Raw genomic sequence first — 24,621 nt, 5'->3', positions numbered from 1 at the left:
TAGAATACATGAGCCAAAAAATAAAAAAATTAAAGCTTGAAGCTTTGAGTTAATCATTCTGTTGAGATTGAGACCTCTACTTGAATTTTGAATGAGCTGAAGTGAACAAAGTTTCAGCCGCGCGGTCTTTACAGAGGAAACCAACGAATTGCGTCAACTTCTGGTCCAGTTTGTAATGACCTATATTTCTACAGCACGCTATTTTATTGCCATTTTCGGCTTTAATTCCCATCTCCTCTTTCACTCGAATCCAAAAATCCTCCTATTGTATTCCAGCTTCCCACCTCAAGCCTCTCTAATAACCACGAAACCAGCAGCATCAATACCAACACCTTCCATAGCAATACCAACACGTCTACAAAGTTTTCCTCTGCTACAAGCAGTATCTACTGTGCTACTACAACGTCATCTAATTCCTCGATCAAGACTGTTGTGCCTTTCGTCTCGTTTACTAAATCCAGGAAGGCAGTGTACCACTTGTTATGTTGAAGCAAAACACGTGTATCTTCCCAACTCGTGGATGGCCATCCAACGGCATAGTCCGATTCCAACCATTTCAATACACTTGGATGTGAGATGAAGGCCCTGGGAGTCCAGTATGTGAGGCCATCCTTCTGACCTTCCACATCAATATAACAGGCGTAGATGTGTGTCAACCAAGCGCTGCGTTCCGTTTTGATGTGATTTCGTTGGATAAGGGCCTCCCCTAGCAGCTGGTTTTTCAGAATCGACCAATCATATGTTGCCTGTCGAAGACGATCGATTATTTTAGGAAGCTTTTTTACTTCTCCAAGAGACAAGCCAAAGCTTTTGACGAGGTCGTTCTTCCTGAATTCCACTCGAGACTTCAGATATTCGGGGACGAAACTTTGTAATTCCTTCGAGTAGTCCTTTTTGAGATTCATCAGACCTTCCAATTCGTGAGCCCATGCTCCTGGATTATTATTCTCACAGAAAAGATGATAAAGTTTCAGCATCTGGGCCATTTCATTGATGGAAAAATACATTCTTCGACCCTGCTTGACACCCAACGCTGCAAGTAGAGAGTCAGGAATATTCTTTTTCCGTGCCGACAATTCAGTTTCAGTTTTCATAACGCTAAAACAGCGAATGTTAGAACCGTGCATACGTAGGTTCCAAATGAAGCACGTAAACATAAATCAAAAAGAGTTTCGAAGCAACTCACCAATTTCGACGGCAAGGTCTGCAGAGTCGTTCCAGTAGGTTCCAATCCATTGTGCCCTTGTTGTTACACATATCGCAGGTCCAACCCCCAACCAATTGTAGTGCCCGTCTTACATCAATGTTCAAGCGATTACATGGAGCGACCAGAGTGTGACTTGTTGACCAGTAGATTCTATAGTACGTTTCGTCCACCAACCCATATATCAATTTGCAGGATATTGAAGCATTGAATACAGCCTTTGGTGATTTCAAACTGAATATGAAGAAATTGGAAAAACAGTCAGCATCATATGCGACACAATTAAAAGAAGACATGACTACAGGAGCTATTTCAAATGGTTCAACGTACGTACGTGTTCAATATTGAGACAATCACGTCTAGAGGTAGGTCACGAATCCGGAATGGAGTATCTCTTTTCGCAATCTGCATGGATTCAGCTTGTAAGTCTTCAGCACTTGGTGGCGGCGATGGAATCAATACATAATTCTAAATAAGTAGTGAGTTTAGTAAATGACCGAAGATCTCTTACTCCCTTCTCCAACACCCATATTGCAATTCGTCAGAAGTCAGAAATTCAGAAGAATCCAGCATTCCAGGCACGTATCTCAAACTGAATATCAGAAGCGAGGATAATTACGGGCATATAGTCATCGAATGGGTTCCGTGGCTCATATAGCACAACATGCATGTCCTGACCAAAACTGTATTCAGTAAGAGCAGCAACAATAGGACTTGAGACGACAGTTCCAACAGGCAGCACAACAGCCTAAACGAGGATTCCAAGATGAATAACTTAGAACTTGACTGAAAGCTTCTACTTTGTCTTGTAGCCAATATGCGATTCTCCCAAATACTCAAGGCGGGCCCGTAGCAAGACCGCACAAAAGCAACCTTAGAAGGTGGGAGAGCAGCAGCGACACTTACTGCTGTAGAGATTGACATGATGAGAGTACTATGCAGCGGTCTCCGAGCGCCTTCCTCTGCAAGGTACTATGATGTTGTTTGTTCTGAGTTCTGAAGGATGGAGAAGAAAGAACGGTTCAGTTTCGAGACAACAAATATCCAGAGAAGAAATGATATTGGAGGTGTAATTGTGAGAAGAGGTCGATGGAACTTGACGCGTCAATCAAGCCTATTCATGACGTGATATATCAGAATAATGTCTTGAAATCCGAAATCCAAACATTATCTGCCAGCCAAAACCGTGCCAATCAATAAGGACAAGTCACGTCGCAAATCGTATGGAGTCTGGCCGATCAAATGCTCTCTGATTTTAATCCGATTTCCTTGATGCAGATTTTCGACCGATCGCCTGTTTCAGTTTTGGCGGAGATCTGTAGTACTTAGATTGCTCCAATTTCCAAACACCTATTTGAAGCTGAGAGCAGGAGAAGAAATAGACTGCATTGAGGAGTGACTACTCATTCCGCCAACTTGGGACCAGTTCCTGTATTGATGCAGTCCAGCAGGAACATCACCATCTTACTTCGCTAATTAGCTGGTGTCTGTATTGCTCCCTCCAAAGGCCGACAAGAATCCGTGTTGATTCCAGCGATATATAGATATCTACTTGTCGAAAATCACGCCTAACTAGAAGTCGTGGTGTGACATCACATACTTTCAACATCCAAAGGGTCAAGTTTGTCAATGCAAGTTTTGGGTTTCCACCTTTTTCATAGTCTAGGCAATATGCGACAATTCTAGTCGCTTACTAGCACCATGACTAAAATCAATTCGCAATGCTGATCGTGGACTGTTTCTGTGGTAAATGAATCAGTCTCGGTTGACGCAACAAGCATTTCAACTCGCTTCTTTCTTCAATCCGACTCTAATAACAATCTTTTCTCTTGTTTATAGTGAAACAATTCTCATCAAATACGACTTCAAGCATAGACAATAGGGAGATGCGGACCAGAAATTTTCGCTCGGAACGAACTGTTTCTGATAAATGTTAGAGATGTGAAGGGAGAGATTGTGGAGGAGATTGCTCAGCAGGTGAAGCCTAAAGTCGCGGTTGAATTGTGCGCGTCTATGGGGTACTCGGCTATTGCCTTGCCATTAACCTGCCTCCCGATGGAAGGTACTACTGTACAGCAGAAAGCAAACTCTCTGGCAGGAAAGATATTTTGTGGTGGAAATATCTCTGGAATATCGAGCCTTCATATACATTCACCTCGACAATCCTCACAAAAGCAAAAAGGCATCAGTCCCTCTCACTTCCGATCGCTCACCTCAAAGAGAACTTCACTTTCAATCCCGAGACGAACCTATGGATAGGGTTTTACAAGCAGAAATAATATCTTCCCACTCGTTAGAAGCCAATGCTGGGGAAAGTCGCCTTCAAAAGTGATTTAACGAGGCTGTTGCTGACTGATGGCTGGACGCTGGAGTTTGGAGTCGCCACGTAGACTTCGCTTGCGCATTCTTTTTCTTGCTTCATGAACGATTCCATCTGCCCTTCAAGGAATATTAGGAATGATTTAAAGTAAAGACAAATCTAAAATCCGACATTCGAAATACTTAATCATCGGCGATTGGCCTTAATACACATCCAGAAACGCTGAAGAAAACATGTCGAAGGCTTGATAATTGTATATGTGTACAGACTATTCCACAACGTTTCCCCTCCTTCACCCCGACTCGTTGCTGCCTACACTGCTACTAACCACAAACGCCCTCCTTCACTCGCCCTGGTGCGTAACGCTTCAACGACATCTTTCAAAGCTGGCCCATGCTCTAGCTCGTGCCGTTCTCAAACCTGGGATGAGCACGCATGAATTTTAGGTAGTCCGGAGTTCCTGCCATCACAGTGTTGTCTGCTATAATGATGGATCCTTTCTTTAAAAGGCCACTATTACTGATGGTTTTGCCATCAGGAAGATACATATACTTCCAGTGGTCGATGAAATAGATGTAAACACCGTATCGTTCTTGGAGAAGATGTAGTTGTATTGGCTCTGAGCTCAAAACTAGTGGAGACGAGTCAGTGTGCATGTCAGATTACCTGGGCATAGTCTCCAAAAGCTCCAACAACGACAGTCACCTTGCCCTTTAAGCCGCAAACAAAATCGAATACAGTTGGTTATTGCTCAGAGTCCAAAGTTTAGCTGATAGTAAAACTGAAATCAATTAATCTCTTGATGGCGACATCAGCATACTGCGGATTGATCTCAAACGAGTATACAGTACGAGGACGATATTGAACAGACGGTAACAAATTGTACTTTGTCGCAAGGATGAATTTTTTAATCATTTCATTTGGGCTGTAGAAGGGTCTTAGAGCCCAAAAGGTCACACCTACGATTTTTTTAGATTGTTACGATTAGTTTCGGCAAAAAACCATGGGTCGGTGCGGGACACCTTCTCTGGAATCTGGAATTCGAACTGACCTCAGAACTAACAAGGTATAGCGACTGGGGACTACTTAAATATCATCCAAGTCCTCTCTATGGTAGCAAGACACCCTATCACACCAAAGCAAGATGCCAGACGTTTCACAGAAGCTTGAAAATGGTGTTCGTTCCTATTGTATGATCATTGCAATACTTGTCTCCAAAAGCTCCAACAATGACGGTGACCTTGTTGATCGTAGAATTTGCAGACTTAAAGGACAAGGGGACTGTCATTGTTGGAACGTTTGGAGACAAGTACCGAGCATCAGATATGAAAGCAGACTCTTTTGCAGCATATGTGAGCTCACACCATAAACAACTACAGCTTCTCAAAGACGTTGCGGTGTTAGCAAGTCTGACATCTCCTTCGTCGACCACTGTAAAGATATGTATCTATCCGATGTCTAGACTATCATCGGCATTGGTCTCTTGAGGAAGGGATCTGTAATTATGGCCGACAATACTGTGATGCCAGATAGTCCAGAATACCTAACGTTCGTGCGGGCTCATCCCAAGTTTGAGAATCGCACGATCTGGGGCGAGTTGGAGTATATGACTGCTCTGAAAGATGCACTTGAAGTATCTACGTACTAGGGAGAGTGCAGGCAAGGGTTTGTGGTGTAGGCGGCAAGCAGGACGAGTGAAAATGGGGCGTTTGGGGAACCGTTGTGAAATATTTAGTACAAATATTCCTTAGAAAAGCCTTGGAAATCATTTTTTAAGCTTTTCTGAATGTGTTTTCAGACCGATCGCCGATGATTAATCTCCAATTTTAGATCTGTCCTTACTTCAAGCCATTTCTGATATTGTTTGAGTTGAGAATAGAATCGTTCGTGATGCAAGTAACAGCATGATGCAAGCAAAGTCTACGTAAAAACTTCAAACTCCGGCCATCAGTCAGCCACAGCCTCGTTGAATCACTTTTGAAGGCGACTTTCCCCAGCATTGCCTTCTAGCGAGTGGGCAGATATTCTCTCTGCTTGTAAAAACTGCATGCTATCCATGGGTTCGTCTCGGGATTGAAAGTGAAGTTGCCTTTGAAGTGAGCGAAAGTGAGAGGGACTGGTGCTTTTTTGCTTTGTGAGTAAGGTCGAGGTGAACGTATATGATAGCTTCATATTTCAAAGAGATTTCCCACCATAAAAAGTCTTTCCTGGGTATATACTGCCACAAAGTTTGCTTTCTAAAGTAGAGTATGAGGGCTACAATGAACAGGCGCTAACAAATTGAAGTCAACCTCTTCGCAAAGATTCAATTTTTTCCTTTTTTTAATCGTTTCATTTGAGCTGTAGAAGTGCTTCAGGGCCCACAAAGTCAGATCCTACGATTCGTTAGATTTTACGATTTAGTTCGGGAAAAAAATATTAGGTCGGTGCGGGACACCTTGTCTGGGATTCGAACTGGCCCCAGGACTAACAAGGAAATTGTGACAGAGAAGTACTTAAGTATACTCTAAGGCTTCAATATAATTCAAGACACCCCGTCTCCTATGCAAGATGCCAGACGTTTCTCAGATTGCAATGATGCAAGGTTTGGTCCTACTTGTACCGTTTTCGCGAGGGTCCCTTTTGAAGCATGAGCAAGCAAATTTCGAGGATGACGCTTTGATAATAATTGTTTTTTTCTTAGAATTCAGTCCTCGAAGTTTGTACGGGGCGGTAAACAAAGACTCGCAGGATCAACAGTTTTTTCGAGCAGTTCAGACGTTTTCACTATTATACAGCACGCTACTTTACCGGCACCTTCTGCCCTCAATTCCTCCAAATCCAATCAAGCTTCCTCCAAACATCCCTTTATTTATCTTAGCTACCTCTCCCCTCGTAACAACCCCAACACTAACAAACCACAATTATCCATACTATAATCTTATATATCCTCCCTGCAGCATCTAGCGACTAGTCCTATACTACCGGTTCATCCACTTCCTCAATCAAGACTGTAGTGCCTTTGGTTTCGTTTACTAAATCCAAAAACTTAGCATACCACTTGCTATGATTGGGCAATAAAGAAGTGTCTTCGTCGTTCGCCACAGGCCAGCCATGAGCATAATCCGTAGAAACCCAACTCAATACACTAGGATGAGCTATAAAGTCCTTGGGAGTCCAGTATGTGAGGCCATCTTTTCTACCGTTCACAAGTACATGGCGTGTGTATGTGTGTTTCAACCACATCAACCTTTCCCTCTTTATGTTGCTACGCTGCATTAGTGATTCTGCGTGCAGTTGATCTTTGAGAATTGACCAGTCGTGATGGGGTTGTTTCAGGCGGTCTGTTATCTTATATAGTTTGTTCACTTCTCCAGCAGACAATCCGAAGCTCTTGAGAAGGTCGTCCTTTCTGTATTGCACACGACCTTTGACATAGTCCGTGACAAGGCTCCGGAGGTTCGTCGAGTACTCTCTTTTGATGTTCATGAGCAGCTCCAATTCAGTTTCCCAGGTGTCAGGGTCGCGGTTCTCACAGAAGACATGATACAGATTCATCATATCCCCCATTTCGGTGATGGAGAAACGTGTCTTTCCTCGTTCTGTGACTCCCAAGGCTGCGATGAGACAAGCTGGAACGTTCGGATACCAGGTGGATAGTTGTTTGGCAGTTTTCATGATGCTAAATCGGCTCAAGTCAGATTCGCTTTGACAGAAAGCGAAACCGGTGAAGCGTTTCAAAGTGACTTACTAGCTGTTTCGACAGTATCTGCAGAATCTCTCCATAACATCCCAGTCCATGATACCAAGGTCCTTGCACATTTCACATCTACGACCGGCAACCAACTGTAAAGCACGTTGCATATTGATATTGAGCCTGAGGCAAGGTTCAACCAGTGGGTGCCTTGTAGACCAGTAGATCCTGTACTTCGTTTCTTCTACCACCTCGTATATAGATTTGCACGATAAAGAAGCATTGAAGACAGCCTTGGGAGTCTTCAAACTGAAAAAGTGAAAAGTGAGAATGCAGTCTGCATCATATGCGGCACCTTTAAAAGAAGACATGGTCACAGCAGCTATCAAAATGGCTCAGCGTACATACTTTTTCAATATGGCAACGACCAAGTCCAGAGGCAAATCACGAATTCGGAAGGGGTTGTCTCTCTTCACAATTTGCATTGATCGAGCCAGCAACTCGTCAGCAGTTGGTGAAGGCGGCGGAACGAGTACGTAGTCCTAAATACGCATTCATGCGAAAAGGTTAGTATGTGACCGAATGTCTCGTACTCTTTCCTCCAACACCGATGTTATAATTCGTCAGCAACCAAGCAGAATCCAGCATTCCAGACACGTAGCTACCAAACTCAATTTCAGAAAAAAGAGTACTTACGGGCATCGAATCATCGAAGTGGGGCCAAGGTTTATATAAAACTAGCTGCATATCTTCAACACGACCTTCGTCAGCAGCAGGGACAGCAGCACTTGGAGCAGGATTTTCAACAGACAAGACAACAGCCTAAATGGACATTTCAAAGTTCGAAAGTTAGAATTTGACCGACGTCTTCCACTTTGTCTTATAGCCAATATGCGATTCTCCCAAGTACTGAAGGCGGGCGCGTAGCAAGACAAAAGCAACCTTTGAAGGTGAGAGAGAAGCAGCAACACTTACTGATGTAGAGGTTGACATGATGAAAGTACTATGCAGCGGTCTCCGAGCTCCTTCCTCGGCAAGGTACTATGATGTTGTTTGTTCTGAAGGATGGGAGAAGAAAAAACGGTTCACTTTCGAAGCAACAAATATCCAGGGAAGATCTGCGAGAGATTGATGGACTTTGACGCGTCTGACAGGACCATTTATGATATGTATAATAAATCAGAATGTCTATCTCGAAATCAAAACATTATCTGACAGCCAATCAAGTACATTTCACGCGAAGGACTTATGTAGACCGGTGCTTTGAATACTTACTGGTGTTAATCCGAGTCTTTGGCGGAGACCTTCGACCAATCGCCTAGTAAGGAGTTTCGACAGTCGAGGTCAGTAATTGTCAGTTGAGGAGAGCTGCTGTCATTTCAAGCACCCAATTCAAACGTAGAGCAAGAGGATAGACGGATCAATATGAGAGGTGATTACTCCTTGCATGAATTTGGGACCAGTTCCAGCGTTGATGCATGATGTTACTTTGCAAGTTTGTAGTTTGTAAATCGGCTGCCTCTGTTGCTTCCTCCAACCACATACATGCCAATGCCATCGACTCAAATAATCCAAGTTAAATAAAATCACGCGTCACTAGTCATGACTTGGAAATGTTTACAAGCCAACTCCATCACTTCAATTTGCAACTTCCAACATAACATCGAACTCAAGAAGACCGTGTTAAGCGGACAAATCTCGTGGCCTTTCACATACTCCAACAATTGACACGTTTTCAATGGGGTCCACTGGGATAATGGACGAATAGGAATGCACTCGGGTGAACGTTACAAACTACAAAAGGCGAAGTACTACTTGACTTACGGTAAGTCAAGTTTTAAACTAGCAAACTGTTCAAATTCAAGGCAACATGGGACAATTTCTATCGATTGCTAGCACGGTGTCTATACTCCTTCGCAATGCTTATCGTGTACTCTATCTATGGTTGACGAATCAATCACGGTTGGTGCAACAAGGATTTCAACTCGCTTCTTTCTTCAATCCGACTCTAATAACAGTCTTTTCTCGTGTTTATAGTGAATCTCTTCTCATCCAATACGTCTTTAAGCATGGACAAGAAGGAGATGCGGATCAGATCTTGAAAACACTCGACAATTTCGCTCGTAATGAAATGTTTCTGATGAATGTTGGAGATGTGAAGGGGAAGCATGTAGAGGAGATTGTTCAGCGAGAAAAGCCAAAGATTATGGTTGAACTGGGTGCGTTTATGGGCTACTCAGCTATTGCTTTTGCCAAGAACTTGCCTCCTGGTGGGAAATATTACTCGTTTGAGATCAATCCGCTGTATGCCGCTATCGCCACGAAGGTACGACCCGATTTTACGTTGACTTCGGATTTCAACCTCTAGTCTGCCTTATTAGATCGTGGAATTTGCGGGTTTAAAGGACAAGGTGACTGTCGTTGTTGGAGCTTTTGGAGACAAGTACCAGGTAATCTGATACGCATGCACACTCTTTTCCACTGTTTGGGATCTCACGGCATATACAACTACAGCTTCTCAAAGAACGTTATGGTGTTGACAAGGTCGACATTTTCTTCATCGACCATTGGAAGGATATGTATCTACCCGATGTCAAAACCATCATTGGCAGTGGCCTTTTAAAGAAAGGATCCGTCATTATAGCAGACAATACTGTGACGCCAGGTACTCCGGACTACCTAAAATTCATACGTGCTCATCCCAGGTTTGAGAACCGCACGATCTGGAGCGAGTTGGAGTATATGCCTGCTGTGAAAGATGCGCTTGAAGTGTCTACGTATCAGGGAGAGTAAAGCAGAAGTCTGTGGTTAGTATAGGTGGCAAACGAGAAGTCACAGTTGGTGGCAAGCAAGAGTAAAGACAGAGTGCATGGGGTAACTTTGTGGAATATTCAGTACAAACATACAATTATCTAGCTATCAGCACCTTCTTTTGAGCACTTTTGGATGTGTGTTCAGACCGATCGCCTATGATCAAACTTTTTCGAATTTCGAGTTTAGATCTGTCCTTACTTTGGACGTCCGTTCTGAATATCAAATCATCTGTTCGCGATAAGAAGCAAAGCGCAGGAAAGATCTACGTGGACAACAGCTCCAGTCATCAGACAGTAGCAACGTCGCTAAATTCACTTTTAGACGCAACGTTGCTACACCATCATCATGACGGTAACAGACGCTGTAATAGATACGAAGGCTGGTACTGTAATAGGAACCGAAGGTCCCAACGTCCGAAAATGGCTCGCAATTCCATTTTCCGAAGCTGTTGCTCGTTGGGAGTCTCCTGTTGCAAAACTGCCATGGAGTGGACAGTTAGAGTGTAAAGAATACAAGTAAGCTCTAAATAGACGTCAAGTTATGTGAGGCTGCTATATTGTATCTTGCTGATGCATCGTATTTGGATGCGAACGCATCTGATCAACAAATCATGGGGCCTACTTTTGCGGAACTGATCTTGATGTGTTGTCAGTCGTATCTTTCACGGGATTCGAATGAAAGTGTACTTCTCATTACGGCCATTTGACTTACAATACTTCCACACTATAGGGATGCTCCACCGCAATTAACCAGTAACTCTACACTTTCCAAGATTCCTGCTTTTCGACGTTCGGAAAAGCTGAATTTTGGAGAGGACTGTCTCCATTTGTCAGTATATGCTCCACCGGCATCTATGATCCCTGCTGAAGGTCTGCCGGTTATGCATTGGGTAAAAAAGGCAAACTGGTTTTGTTTTGGATTTATTAAACAGCTGATTTCGTTACCCTTCTCAACAGATTTATGGTGGAGCTTTCGCCACAGGAACCCAAAGCTTCACGCTATATGATGGCGATGCTTTTATTAAAGCGTCTATTCGTTTGGGTCAGCCTGTAATTTTGGTTAAGTCAAATTATCGAGTGAACGTCTTCGGCTTCTTGGCTTCGAAAGAGATGCAGGAATATAAAAAGGGACAAGCTTTTGGTAATTGGGGACTTGAAGATGCTCGTTTAGCTTTACGATGGTAAATTATTGTCTCAGATCTATCCCTCACTTTTTGTTGTCTTTCGCTGACACGTTCGAGACATAACAGGACTCGAGACAACATTGCAGCATTTGGTGGTGATGCTACTCGTATTACTGCGTTTGGAGGTGACATTGAAGTTAGAGCACTAAAAATCTGGGAAAATTATCAAGAGTAAGCCCAACTTATTATTTTTTTGTTCTAGAATCGGCCGGCGCAATAGCCATTCACTCCTTGTCCTTAATGTACAACAACGAAAGACTATACGATCGTGCCATTCTACAATCAGGAACGGCTTCACTCGGTGGCCCAAGAAGCATCGCAGAAGCTCAACCCTTCTTTGACGCATTCTTTAAAGCTGCTGGTGGTGACGACTCCATATCAGGTGCTGCAAGAGTGGAATTCCTGGTCACGAAAAGCACAGCCGAACTCGTGGACGCATATGCCAAAGTGCCAGCTCCTCTACATCGATTTGGACCCGTTGTTGACGATGTGCTCGTACATAAAGATATTTTCAAGAATCTGGCGCATGACGATGCTTTACAGGAAGTTTTGATTGGATATAATCGTGACGAGGCAAGCGAAAATTCCCAGAACACAACCTTGCCGGACGTCGAGTTTCTCACTGACTTGTTATCTGTCACAGGGCACTCTTTGGGGACAAGCAATGACTACCGAAGCAGCTCTTCATGGATACGTGAAAGCAACACGTCCCGCGCACGCGGACGAGATTCTTGCTCAATGTAAGCAAAAACAAATCAGCATCTCAACAGACCTCATACTCAAAGAGTATTAACACCACAACTAGATCCGTTGGACAAATACGATAACGCATCTGCCGCAGCCGCATCTGCCATCCTTGGTGACAGCATGTTTGTCGCACATGCCAAAGCACTCGCTCGACACTTTGCCAAGGAACCAGCACGTCGAGTATATGTGTATCAATGGGAAAAGACTCTGGAGAGTTCTGATCCGTATAAGATTGGTGTTCATCATGCTATTGAGTTGCCTTTCGTCGTAAGTTGGGTTTGGAAGTTTGAGAGTGGTTGTCAAGTAGGAGGTAATGTGACAATCTTCTGGTTTTACGCTAGTTTCAAAGTCCACATCTAACGGAGGATGAAAAGGCTATCTCGGATCTAATTATTGAGAAATGGATTACCTTTGCTGCGACTGGGAATCCCAATAGCACTGGGGTGGAACTTGAATGGCCAGAGTGCGTTTGCGGTCCTTGTACAGAGTTGCTAAATGATACTGATACCACTATCATGAGAATATTTTGACTGACATCACTCTTAAATCAGGTACCAGGGACACGGCTCAAATGTATTCGTATTCGACGAGAAGCCCTATATCCGAGACGACCAATGGCGAGAGGCTGAAGTTGAGCTTTGGAATAGATTACATGCACAGAAATAGGAGGAGTGTGCTTGTCCCAATACGCTGTCGTCATAGTTAGTTTAATACGAATTAAGTAGCAGTAGCTCAATAAATAAATTGGTCTCGTCTGATGATCAAGCACATCAATTGAATATTCGCGTAAGTGTATTCCAGAGCTTTGTTAGAGCTGCTTACACGTGTATCAAAACGAAAATCAAGATTTTGTTGATTTTGTTGATTTTGTTCATTGAAGTGTCCTCCAGCATTCAGCCGGGTTTGTGAAACCCCAAAAGCTTTACACCATTGCCCCGGATTGGTTAGCCACCCAAACAGATACAAAAGCGTGATAATACTAAGAAACCTTCCAGCTCAAAGACCTCGACTCTCCGTAGCATAAAATGAAGCAATCATTACTATTCTGGCTTATCGCCATTGTCTTGGGTCTCCTGGCACCGGTCAAAGCAGGACTTTTAGCATATGGGGCCTGCCAAAGCGGCTGCAACGTAGCAGTTGTGAGCTGTTATGCTGCCGCTGGTCTGACATTCGGAACTGTGACGGCAGGTGCTGGAGTCCCAGCTGCGGTCATTGCTTGTAATGCTGGATTAGGAGTTTGTATGGCAACTCTTTGCGCTCCCGCTCTGTTAACCAACCCGATTTAAGGAAAGGTGAGAACAATACTTGAGTATTGTCTCGGTGAATGCGAAATGTTTCGTAGTATTCGTCTGTCTTTGTGGTGCTAACACAACTTTTCATTTTTTAGGAACCAAACATCACGGCTGGGAGTGAATTTGTGATTTGGAGGAGAAAGACGCAGTATTATTATTTTCGTTTTGGGAGAAAGGAAGCATTATTTTCGTTGGCAAGAGAGTCGAGGGAGTTTCGATAATAGGCAGCCAAACACACACGTATCAGAATCTCACACAGTGTGTCTTTCTTGATAATCGTTGAAATAAAGGCCTACAAAATAGTAACCACCGAATCAGTTTTGTGCCTGTTGTTTGTGATGAGAAAGTGTCAGTGATTGTAACCCTCTTCGTCAAGTTCTGACCTGGCAACGCTGGCATCAGACTTCACAGACCGAGCTTTGGTATCTGAATCAATCCACACAACCCTCGGCCTAGAAGAGGTCAAGAATGTCAGCGAAAAAAAGACATTTTCAAAGCCTGGAACAACTTCGGACGAGTCTGCTCTTACCACATCTGTCAAGAGCGATTCAACAAACCACACAGCATCCCGTCGATTCTGTGAGAAATCACAGCTCGACAGTTTGAAACTACCTTTTCCAGCGTCTCGTAGTCTGACTTGATTCAATTGTTTCTTGGGCAGTGACATGTGCCACTCTCGTCGTATTTCACTTCAATCGTTAGCCAAATTCCTTGCACAAAGTGTATTGTGGTCTAGTCTGACCAACATCCAATCATTCAGCAAAGCTGGCCAAAACAGCTGGTATCACAAGTGTTTGAGCAATAGCGACTCGAGATCAGGTCAGTCGGGAAGAATGGTGGTCGTTTCCGTAGTTGGCAAAAAGCCAAAAGCCAAACAAAGCAGTAAATCAATCAAGAAAGAAAATCCAATTTTGGATTTTCCCGGCATTCCTGCAACAACTGTAAGATGATTCCTCCTAAAGCAAAGGCTTAAACTTACCAGTGGAATGTTACGAGTACCACGATTATTCCCTGATCCCATGAAATAGAAAAAAAGAAATAAAACTAGCTTTTTACGGTGATGCGTTTCGTGAGCCATTCAAGGGATCAAAATATTAACTAGCTGGGTTCAAGAAGCATGTTTCGATCGAATGCACATTCGACCCCCATGTCTACGCGTCGACACAATGTTCACGTCAGACACCTGTCAAAAAATGGCTTTTTATAGTCACTTTTGCCAACACAGACCAAGACCCATTCAAAAGCAAGCGACCAAGAGCAATCATCTATCCTAATCCACGTCAATCCATCCATATAAATAACAATGAAACAATCTTTGGCATTTTGGATTCTTGCTGTCATTTCGGCGCTCACACTTCATTCATGAGGACCATGCGGGACTCATTGCATATGGGCTTTGTCAAACTGCCTGTAATACGGTAGCTTTCAGCTGCCTTACTGCTTATGGTGCTGTCTTTGGAACCGTTACTGCTGGATTAAGTGCCCCAGCTGCTATTTTGGAATGCAATGCGGGATTGGGAGCTTGCACTGCAACGCTCTGCGTTCCTGCCTTCGTCTCCAATCCATTCTTCTGAGTTTCCACTGGTATAAGTTGTATGGCGGCACTTTGTGCTCCTGCCCTCTTGACCACCATTTTGATCAGAAAGACACTGACACAATCTCATTGCCCTTTGTTCTGACTAACATTTGACTCTTCAAGAAAATCGATCTCGGCGGGTGGCATCAAAGTGCTTGTGCATCAGGAATACATGTCGAAATCGGTTGACGCGAATAGTAGCCGTATCGGTACCTAAACAGACTCAAAACTCAAAAAACAATCAAATCAAAAATAAAATCCATCTTGTATTTCCTGGTATTCCCGCACAACTGTAAAAGAAGATTCCTACAATATAGCTCCAAACACTTTATTGTACCTAAAGTTGAAAAGTGGCAGCGATGTCATTCATTCTGTACATTTGCAGTTATTTTGTCGTCAACAAATTCTTACCTAGCGATACTTGGACCGTATTCTTCGTATTGAGCCTTAGTATGACAGTAGCTATAGAACTCGGGCTGCATAAAGTTACGAATGTGAGCGAAAAAAAAACGAGATTACCAATAAATGTCGTCAAACTACGAGTCTACTCATTCGTACCGTATCTGCCAAGAGAGAACCCCCAAACCATACAGCATACCGTTGCTTCTTGTGAGAAATCACATTGACATCGACATTCTGCGACTTGATCTTTGCATCGTCTCGTAATGTGACTTGATTCAATTGTTCTGATGCCTTGAGACGGACGTCCACCATTCTCTTGACGTCTCTCTGTAGTCGTTTGCCAAAGTCCTTGTACATGGTGGAGCCTCCAGACAGAACAATGTTCTAATGGAAAGCAAGTGAGAAGTTGAGGGATGGGGCAAAAACAACAAGCAATTTTCCGACATGAGGCGTATACCTTGTAAAGACCTCTACGTGTATCGATAGGACAACTTTGAATGACTTGGTCAACGACGTCAGGTAAAGGAGTCAAAAAGTCGGAGCTGGCGATTTCTGGGTTGAAGAAGATTTCAGGGCCCAAAAATCGTTCAAATCCGACATCCACGGTATAAGGCTGGTCAAGGAGAAGGACATGGTTGTAAACATAATGCGGACATTACGATAGCAGGCGAGACGACGAAAAAAGGGGCAATAAACAGAAAAATACCTTCTTTGTGACACTGTGAATGAATTCATGTTTTCTAAACCAGGTAGCTGGTTCTTGATCATACTTTTTGAATTCCTTTACGATATCCGGGCAAACATATGAGTAGATTTCTTTGATCCTTTTCGCTACTTCCAAAGATTCTTCTGGAGGGATGCTGTTTTCTCGTTCACGTAAGAGTTGTTGAACGAAATATGTTATGTCTCGACCAGCGATGGGGATATGTTTGATAGATGAGCCAATGACATATCCTTCAGCCTGGAAACATTGATGGTCGGTTAGATTACTTGGTTATGGTAGGCCAAAAAAGGTGTTACGGACTCCAGGCCACAATGCTTTCCAGTCAACAGACCCCAACTCACCACTGGAATGACGTGGGTTACACCGTCTCCTGAATCGATAACAGTTCCTGTCAATGTTTGTTCGGTCTTTCCACTAGTCCATGATGCAGCCAGGGCCAGCACAGCTTGGACGGCGATGTAGAGACCCTTGACACCAAATGATTCGAAAAAGATCTCGGCTGTGTATTCTCTGTTTTCAGGAGCATTCAATGGTGGTTCGGTCTAGTTGATAGGTTTGGTGAGTATATATCAGAGATCTGACGTTTTGTCGTCGTGTTCAATTCTTGAGTGACCGCGTCAAAACCTGGCACGTCCTGCTGCCAAGTATAGTCTGATCTCCAATTGTATGCTTACCAATAAAAAGTAATGATCCTCCGGTTCACAACGCAAATACTGAAAGATGGTGGCTTGATGAAACTTTTCCATCAAGTCCCAGTTTTCGACCTGGCCATGTTTCATTGGATATTTCAAGGAATACGTCTTTTCATTAGCGACCGCCTCGTCACCAATAAAGAAATCCAAGTCTTCGATTCCTCGTTTTGAGGCTAGATTGCCCTGGCCACCTTGAGTTTGGTTTGCAGATGATTCACGGGTTGCGATGACGGTTGGGATGATAAATTGTGGGTCGTTGTTGCTGGCATATCCCATCTTTGTATATCTACAGTGTATGTGTAAATGTATCAGGAAACAATAATTCAAGCGTGTGTTGTGACTTTGATGTTTGGAGCATCAAACAACGTAGCGAAAGGGAGGAGAATTGGTTGCATAAATATGAAAGCAGTTAGTATTGTTAGGAACGTACCCCGTGCCGTTATCTATTATGACAGGGGGCGTGGTGGATGCCATGTTTTTGCTTGTGATGATGCTTGCTCGACAGACCAAGGAGGATGGTATACGATTACAGGGTCCTCAAGATTGGTGAATTAATAATATAAAATACTATCAAGCAGGCGGCACTAGCTTGCTCTCTTCGATTCGGCTGTCTCGTAAACGTGACGGCCTGTGTGATGGTTGTCGAACGGAGAGACGATAAACAAGCAAGCTATATGGAGAACAAGCAAGAGAAGCACAAAGCATTGATTTTACGCGTAGAAGCTCAGAAGGTCCTCATTTTCTGCTACGTGGTTCCAAAAACAATCAACAAATTACTTATTTTCACCACAAAGTTTCGTGTTTTTAAGCGATTGAATTGACAGAGGATTTCTATATTGATGTTGAGGTTTAAAAGAATGGAATACTAGCCTATACAGATCTCCACACAGAACGCTCTTAACGACGTTGATTAGTGAGGATGCTAACTTGGCGAGTCTCTTGTGTGAGAGCACATGGTCCACAGAAGCAGTGAGTGCAGCTACAAAAGAAAACCACAATCAGATATACACTCGACAAATGGACATCTACTTTGTTTGCAATGTCTGAGGACTTACCAATCGCCAGTTCCCGAGCCAGGAATTCCTGATCGTTGTCTGATTTGGGAACGGAGCTCGCCCTGTACAGACAGAAGGCAGTTAGTTTTTTGTGATAATAGCGATGGCACGGGCCCCATTGCACAATCAGATCGTTTGCAACAGGCTCTTTAACTTGAATTTGCGTACCCCGAGACATGCACCAAACATATGGCCGAAACAGAAGTATACACAACAATCTAGACGTTTTTTCCAGTCGTTTTGGTTAGATTTCGCTTATTTTGTTAAATTGTAGGGATATTCGCATCTACCTGTAGTGCATGATGCACCGGGACCGTTCAAAGCTGCCTTGGTTTGACCGTAAACGATGGCGGGCAAGCAACAAGCTGAGATTGTGACGAAATCGTTAGTGGACGTGAAGCTTGTTGGCGTGAGACCAGCGCTACTCACCCAAACAACAAGTGCCGAGTTCAGAGCAACAGTCACAGAGACCAGAAGACCATTGACCATTTCCCATGGGTTGTTGTTGAACAATAACGACGGGAGGTTGAGCGTACATTGGCTGGGCCACCTGAGGATACATTCCTAACGGAATTGAAGCAAATTTGGTCAGTGCCACGTCATGACGGTCAACTGTGTCGAGATATAAGTTTCAAGGCTCAAGATTCAGCATCTTTCCATAAAGATACAGCTCTAGTCCTTTAATTCAACCACAGTACACCCTTTTCGACCCTAATCCCTCGTCATCAAACCTCAAACCATTTCAGATCAGAACTCACCAACTTGAGCCATTGGTTGCTGTTGGTAGATAACTTGTTGTTGAGCCATTTTCCCCTATTTTTATATGGATTTAGAGTGATTGTTAAAAGAGGATTGTCTTGGTTTGACTTGTGGTTGCTATTCAAACACCACAGAGTTTGCTGCGAAGTGATTCCGAAGTCAAGCTTAGTTGTGTTCGGAAATTTAATTTGCATGCGCCACTTCCCAATGCAACATTTTGCAGCTCATATGCTTCAAGTGTGAGTTGAGGGTCATGGTATAAATGCGTCTGAATGTTGAGTGGCATTGCTGTACCCAATATAGAGTGTGACTTTGTTGGTTCGTCACGTTTGGAACAAGTCATATATGACGTTTTGATCCGAACGGAAAGAATATTCACTGGTGCAACTGCCCTCAATATATCGGAACTGTCGAGAACTTGGTCAAATGTTCGAAGTTGGAACATCTTGGTACCAATTCTAGTGGAAATCACGCGAATGAGAAGCGAAATGTTGCCGTCACTTAGAAAATAGATCTTGGAGGTCGTGATTACCCTCATTACATTAATACGTCTAGTTCAGAATCTGAAGTTGAATTCTTGCCGCGACTAGTAGGCTTACTCAATCCGACGCGTTTAAGAGAAGATGTACGCCAAGGATGCGATTCTTCTTACAAAAATTTGCGAGAAACAGTATATGCACGCATGAGTTCATTCCACCCTCGAGTCAAAATCGAGTCGGGATCCAAATTGGGATCCAAATTTTCAACGGGACTCGCAATCAAGTGTACATGCTGAGTAGTTCCACGTGTTGTAACTGATTGACTCTTCATTAAATGCATATTTACACGTCGAGAACCTTGACCTTTCTCGTACTTGTACTTGAAAGGCTTCAAAGTCTCAATCTTCAAAACCTTGCTTTATTCCATTGAAAGACGGTGGCGAGAGCACGTTCCTCGAGCCATGGATGTCGGGAGCAAGGAGCCAACAGTCGTACCTCCAAATGGCGACAAGATACCCGGTCTAGAATGGGTTCAGCACTGGTGTGGAATCATCGTAAACTCGCTGTTGGATTTGATTCCGCCAGGTCCTCGAAGTCAAATAACTATATATAAGGGTTACATCTCCACGGCGCTCGACGCACTCCCAACCGGCATACGCACACGATTGCCGTTCCTACTGGTCGTGCTTCTCTTCTCGCCAAGACTCTTTGTCTATGTAATCTTTATCTTTGCTGGGTTTTTGGGAGGTTATGTACATGGAGTGCCCACAATGTCCTCTACTGAGGCACTGGCCCGATGGCGTGAATCTAGGAATATTCGCATGCCAACTCCACTGGCTGCTGAAAATAGCAGTAGTGAGCCACTCTGGTCTGTTGTACCCAGTGCAAATCCTCGAAACGTATGGGTTGTATAGGAAGGCGTTTGACTTTCACCTTTTCGACCATGAGAAGGCTAATCTATTACTCTTTCTTGACAGCCAAAGGATTTACAAATGATTGCACGGCCTGGATCTCCAGCTATCGAAGCCGCAATCAAAAAACTACTTGACTTGTTTGTACGAGACTATATATGTCAGTGGTTTACGCCAATCGACTATTCGAAAACAAACGAGTTTCCGGAACTCGTGCATGATGGGGTTAGGTCTGCAGTGCTCACTTTGGGTCGCTTCATCAAGCGCCACAGGGCTGCTGAGGCCTTCCTCACCATATCTCATGTGTTTGTCGAGCATATGGTATTGTGATCACCTCAATTACATGATCTTTGAAGCAGTTAAACTGACTATGGTGTCTTCTTGTAGAGAGAATACCGTGCTTTCGAAGCAACATCAACGACACTCCCAGAATACCTACAAGCAAACCCATCATCACGCTTCAACCGCTACAGCACCACCGAAAAGATACGGTCGCGTTTACGTATCATTGGACGATACCTCGTAGAGCACGTCGTGCCACCATCTGATCGAGCATCACCAATCCTAGTAGCCTTCACAACTGAAATTACAGCCACATCGCTTCTAGAATCCGTAGTAGAAGCTATCGCAGATCCCGATAAATTGAACCAGTATATAGTTTCAGGACTCAAGGATTTAGCATCGACACAGGCTAAACAGGATGCTCAGAATTTTGAGAAGGGTGTGGGGTTGTCACCAAATCAGACTCAGAAGAGGACGAAACGTACTGATGGTGAAACGGACGAGATATTTGTCAAGGGTGAGTAAAGTTGTGCACATCCACACTGTATTTTAGCGAGAAGATTCATGTCTAAAGCCATAATCTGTTTTTGGTGTAGTGGTTGAAGCCAACCGGCTGCCGATTCTGGGTCAAAATGGTGTTTATTGTGCAGTATACTGTGGGAATGTGCTCCACAAAACCAACAAAGTAGCTTCAGAGTCTAATCCCATCTGGACCCAAGGCTTCAAAATGTGAGCTTTTCTTCTTGAATTGCAAGCAACTTTTTTGTGCTTACCGGCTTTCCATCATCTAGTGATTGGAACAAGAATAGTGCCAGAGGAGTGAATGGAATCGTGGTTGAAGTGTACAATGTCAATAATTTGAAAAAGGGTAAGTATCTCACCGTATTTCTACGCCCTTTTTTTCTCATTCTTTTTCGCGTCCTAGATGATTTGATTGGAAGCGTCTCCATACCCTACAAAAAACTAGTACCAAACAAGTATACCAAACAGTGGTTTCCATTAGAGAGTGATAACGGCAAAGCACCTTCGAATGCTGCCGAATTACAATTAGAGGTCATGTATATATCCACCGCTGCTGCAGATATAGCGTCTGCTGATGACCGAGACTCATCACCGACACGGAAACCACGAGCAGCTCCATATCGATTCGATGACGATGATTCAGTGCCAACCAACACTGGTACATCAAGTCTAAAACCAGCCGAAAGTTTGCTGGGCAATATTCCTCTATCGTCAACGGACTTGGATCCCGAATCATTGACTATAAAAGACATCTTCACTCGTAATCAAGCCTTGTTGGAATTCATGCAATTCATGGATTCTCGACAGGGTGGACCAGGATTGGTTCAATTCTACTCAATGGCTGATAACTATCGTCAATTCTCAACTATGGATGCCAGCATTGATAGCATGAGAAACGATGCCGAGTCTTTATTAGCTGTATTCTTTGGACCAAAAGCACAATACCCGTTATTTCTACCAGGTTATCCAAATCTTGGAGTAGATTTAAGGAATGAAATCAAGGCTAAACCGAGTCCTCATGTATTCAGTGCCGTGCAGAATCTGGTGCTGGAAGAAATGGAACGTAATCATTTTGATGCATTCAAGCAATCTGATGCATTCAAACGATACGTCAAGGAAGTCAAGTCTACGGTCGAGACTGTGACTCATATGAAACATGAAAGTAGTCAAGATGATATGCATTTAGTGATCCCCAAACCCAGTAACGGTTCTATCGCCACGACGGAATCAAGCAATACAAGCAGTAAACCTTATTCGATCTCCAGCAATAGTAACAACAAGTCTGCTCTAGAACTAGCTGGATTTGCTAGTTCATCACCCGAAATGGACTCTCATATACCCAAGCTGAATAGTGATGAAACAGCATCCCCATCTCCATCAGTAGACGATGATGGCTCGAGTGTCAATGAAGATGGCAAAGATTCTTCAGCGCTGCTGATTGAACAACTAGAGTCAGCACAGGCCTCTGAAGGACCGGATTTTTTGATTGCTGCAGTAGCAGGACTTCGAGAGCAATTAATAGTCATTGACAACATACTGCAAAAGACACCGGCCAATGAATCGGCCAAAGTATCAGAGTTGACGTCCACAAAGATTAGTCTGCAGTCACAGATATCACAGCTTGTAGATATGATTGATGAAGCATCTGTATTAGATGGTGGATTGAGCGCACGAGTCAATCTACAAAACATCAAAATCAACATTTACGATTCATCAGATGATCGTGAGCCTGGCAAGCTAGGGTCGGCCTTGGCTGGTAAAGGTAATAAATTCCTATATACTATACAGATAGAACGACGAGATGGCACGGCAGGATGGATGATTAGCAAGACGTATTCGGATTTCGTGACGTTTGAAGCAGTCTTGCTGAAGACTTTTCCTAAAATCGCCAAGATGCCATTACCACACCGCCCTCGTACAAGTAGTAGAGCAGCTGCTAGACGGTTGTCGAGGGATTTAGAAACGTGGTGTAATATAGTAGTATCGGATGCAGCCATGTGTGAATCTGCTCCGCTGCAATCATTCTTCAAACCAGAAAGTGTGGTGAAAGAACCTCAAAAGAAGATTGGTGCTGATGTACGTGGTAGTGTCTTGCAGACTATTAAAGGAGCTCTCAAGGTGGCTGTGAATGCTTCGAATGCTCTAGATTCTCTGCTGAATGATATGGAAGATGATGCTCGTGGAGTGCCAAGACGGACACCACGTAATTCCAAGGAAGTGCCATCACGTCTATCAACTGGTGATAATGATCTATCAACGCAACGTAGTAATAGCAGTACCAAATTGGCATTGATTCCTGAATCACCGACGAGAAGTACTACTGATGGAAAAGGAGACGTTGCGCGTGGGAATGTCTCTGAGAGGCTAGCAGCTGTAGGATCCAAGCATCGGACTAGTGCTCTCGTTGCCAAGAACGACGATTCGAATAATATGCCACCACCATTACCCATTCGACCACCAGAACGATCAACTAGTAGCCCTGTAGGCTCTTTGTATAATAGTGACTCGTCATCGTCACCACCGAAACGATATCAGGAGTCATTGCCGCCGTCATCACCACGTCGGACAAAGGAGACTACGACGGAGGAAGATTGGGCTGCTATACAGGCTAATGTAGGTCCAGCGGGATTGGTACCCCCTCCGGTACCGTATCGACCTGATGAAGTTAGGAAGTCTGAAGAGGGTATAAGGCAGCGTAAATCAGGTGATTCGGTAGAAACTCCCATGAGAACGTCTGGATCATCAGGGACTTTATCAACATCACCATTAGCATCAGCACAGAATCCATCTCAACCGAGAACCAGACAACGTACCATACCACCTGTAATTACCGACGACGAACTCGAACTAGTGCTAGACTCCTTTTTCGCCACACTCGAAGAAGCATTCGCACTCTCCGACCCATCACAATGGATTCGCCAAAAGGGACTCCATGTAGTCAAACAACTATTACGACGAGCGTATAACGCTACTCTGACCTCATACATTCAAAAAAACCTATCAATGTACATGTCTGAAGAATCCGCCGTATCCTATCTAGATGAACTCAGATCATACTTTTGGCCTAACGACATATGGTGGGAGCAAGCCCCCGGAGCTGTAACTCCAATCCCACAACGCACCGAAGTCGAAATTCAGGACACTAAAGCAGCTGCCAAGCATTTACTTGTATCTGGTGCGCTGCCGACTGGTGGTATACAGCAGATTGTGGGGAGGATTAATACGGTGGCGGGTATTACCAGGCTGTTTAATATGCTGCAGATTAAAGAGTTGAATCGGATTTTGATGTTGGAGTTGCTGGATAATTTGATTAAGGATATTGTTTATGGTACAGTTGAATAAAGGAATGTGGAGGGTAGTCTTGCTTGATCATATTAATACTAATGGAGTATAATACCCCAATCATATTTTTTAAAGCATTTTGTAAAAACAAAATAGAACGCTGCAACATTTTTGGTGACGAGTGTGTGTGTTCATTCAGTCGAATTGTTCTACCAAAGCTTCTAGACATCTCCAGAAGCGAATATTATAGACGGTCAGAGTACATCGTGAAATATGTCTGAAGTATCCTCTGCCGTATTCCTTTCCCCGTGCAGTTCAAGTTTGTCAATTCAGTGGAACTCTTCCTTCGTATTTGACTTGCGTTTACCCAAGATACGTGGAGTGAGGGAGGGACCCTTCCGTTGAGGGGGCGATACCGTACCCCATACTTCCACCTTGGCCATAGCAAAGGAGATGGTGTTTCAGCCCCGGAGAACACTTTTTAACTTTTTGATTCTGGCCCGAGGTAAAACGTTGAGCATAACAGCTTGTCCAACAAATGCCGGTCATCCCACAAATTTGAAATCATAGGTTTCATCGCCAAAGAATTTCAAAAACTACTGCGTTTAAATAACGCCGAAAACACGAGTTTTCAAGTGCATCCAAACAAGTTTGTAGAATATTCAACGTCGCAGGTAGTCCAGATATAAAAGAGCTCCATCTCG

At 43.7% G+C, this 24,621-nt stretch overlaps 4 protein-coding genes across 4 annotated transcripts, besides 1 other annotated feature; 3 read left to right on the top strand and 1 right to left on the bottom strand.

Annotated features, from left to right (window-relative positions):
* Nucleotides 1–4,753: 4,753 nt before the first annotated feature.
* Nucleotides 4,754–5,172, top strand: SmJEL517_g05217 (uncharacterized protein; the record flags this gene model as incomplete). Its single annotated transcript, XM_031171143.1, has 2 exons — nucleotides 4,754–4,876; nucleotides 4,987–5,172. 2 exons carry the CDS (start codon nucleotides 4,754–4,756, stop codon nucleotides 5,170–5,172), a joined length of 309 nt encoding a protein of 102 aa, XP_031022907.1.
* Nucleotides 5,173–9,067: 3,895 nt separating this feature from the next.
* On the top strand, nucleotides 9,068–9,990 carry SmJEL517_g05216 (uncharacterized protein; the record flags this gene model as incomplete). The annotated part of the gene is made up of 3 exons (XM_031171142.1): nucleotides 9,068–9,523; nucleotides 9,579–9,647; nucleotides 9,712–9,990. 3 exons carry the CDS (start codon nucleotides 9,068–9,070, stop codon nucleotides 9,988–9,990), a joined length of 804 nt encoding a protein of 267 aa, XP_031022908.1.
* Nucleotides 9,991–14,676: 4,686 nt separating this feature from the next.
* Nucleotides 14,677–14,712: a sequence feature (Short protein (SmJEL517_g05215, TPX31485.1) was converted to a misc_feature.).
* Nucleotides 14,713–15,115: 403 nt separating this feature from the next.
* Nucleotides 15,116–17,101, bottom strand: SmJEL517_g05214 (uncharacterized protein; the record flags this gene model as incomplete). The annotated part of the gene is made up of 8 exons (XM_031171141.1): nucleotides 15,116–15,146; nucleotides 15,221–15,285; nucleotides 15,368–15,595; nucleotides 15,669–15,824; nucleotides 15,918–16,172; nucleotides 16,277–16,477; nucleotides 16,610–16,913; nucleotides 17,058–17,101. 8 exons carry the CDS (start codon nucleotides 17,099–17,101, stop codon nucleotides 15,116–15,118), a joined length of 1,284 nt encoding a protein of 427 aa, XP_031022906.1.
* Nucleotides 17,102–19,381: 2,280 nt separating this feature from the next.
* SmJEL517_g05213 (uncharacterized protein) lies at nucleotides 19,382–23,977 on the top strand (the record flags this gene model as incomplete). The annotated part of the gene is made up of 6 exons (XM_031171140.1): nucleotides 19,382–19,819; nucleotides 19,898–20,152; nucleotides 20,219–20,630; nucleotides 20,710–20,842; nucleotides 20,905–20,981; nucleotides 21,039–23,977. The coding sequence occupies 6 exons, from the start codon at nucleotides 19,382–19,384 to the stop codon at nucleotides 23,975–23,977; spliced, it is 4,254 nt and encodes a 1,417-aa protein (XP_031022911.1).
* Between the last annotated feature and the right edge of the window lie 644 nt (nucleotides 23,978–24,621).

This window comes from Synchytrium microbalum, assembly GCF_006535985.1.
Source record: "Synchytrium microbalum strain JEL517 chromosome Unknown SmJEL517_scf0044, whole genome shotgun sequence".
Taxonomy (NCBI): domain Eukaryota; kingdom Fungi; phylum Chytridiomycota; class Chytridiomycetes; order Synchytriales; family Synchytriaceae; genus Synchytrium; species Synchytrium microbalum.
The sequence above is the reverse complement of the archived record's forward strand: the minus strand, read 5'-3'. Positions and strand labels throughout refer to the sequence as shown.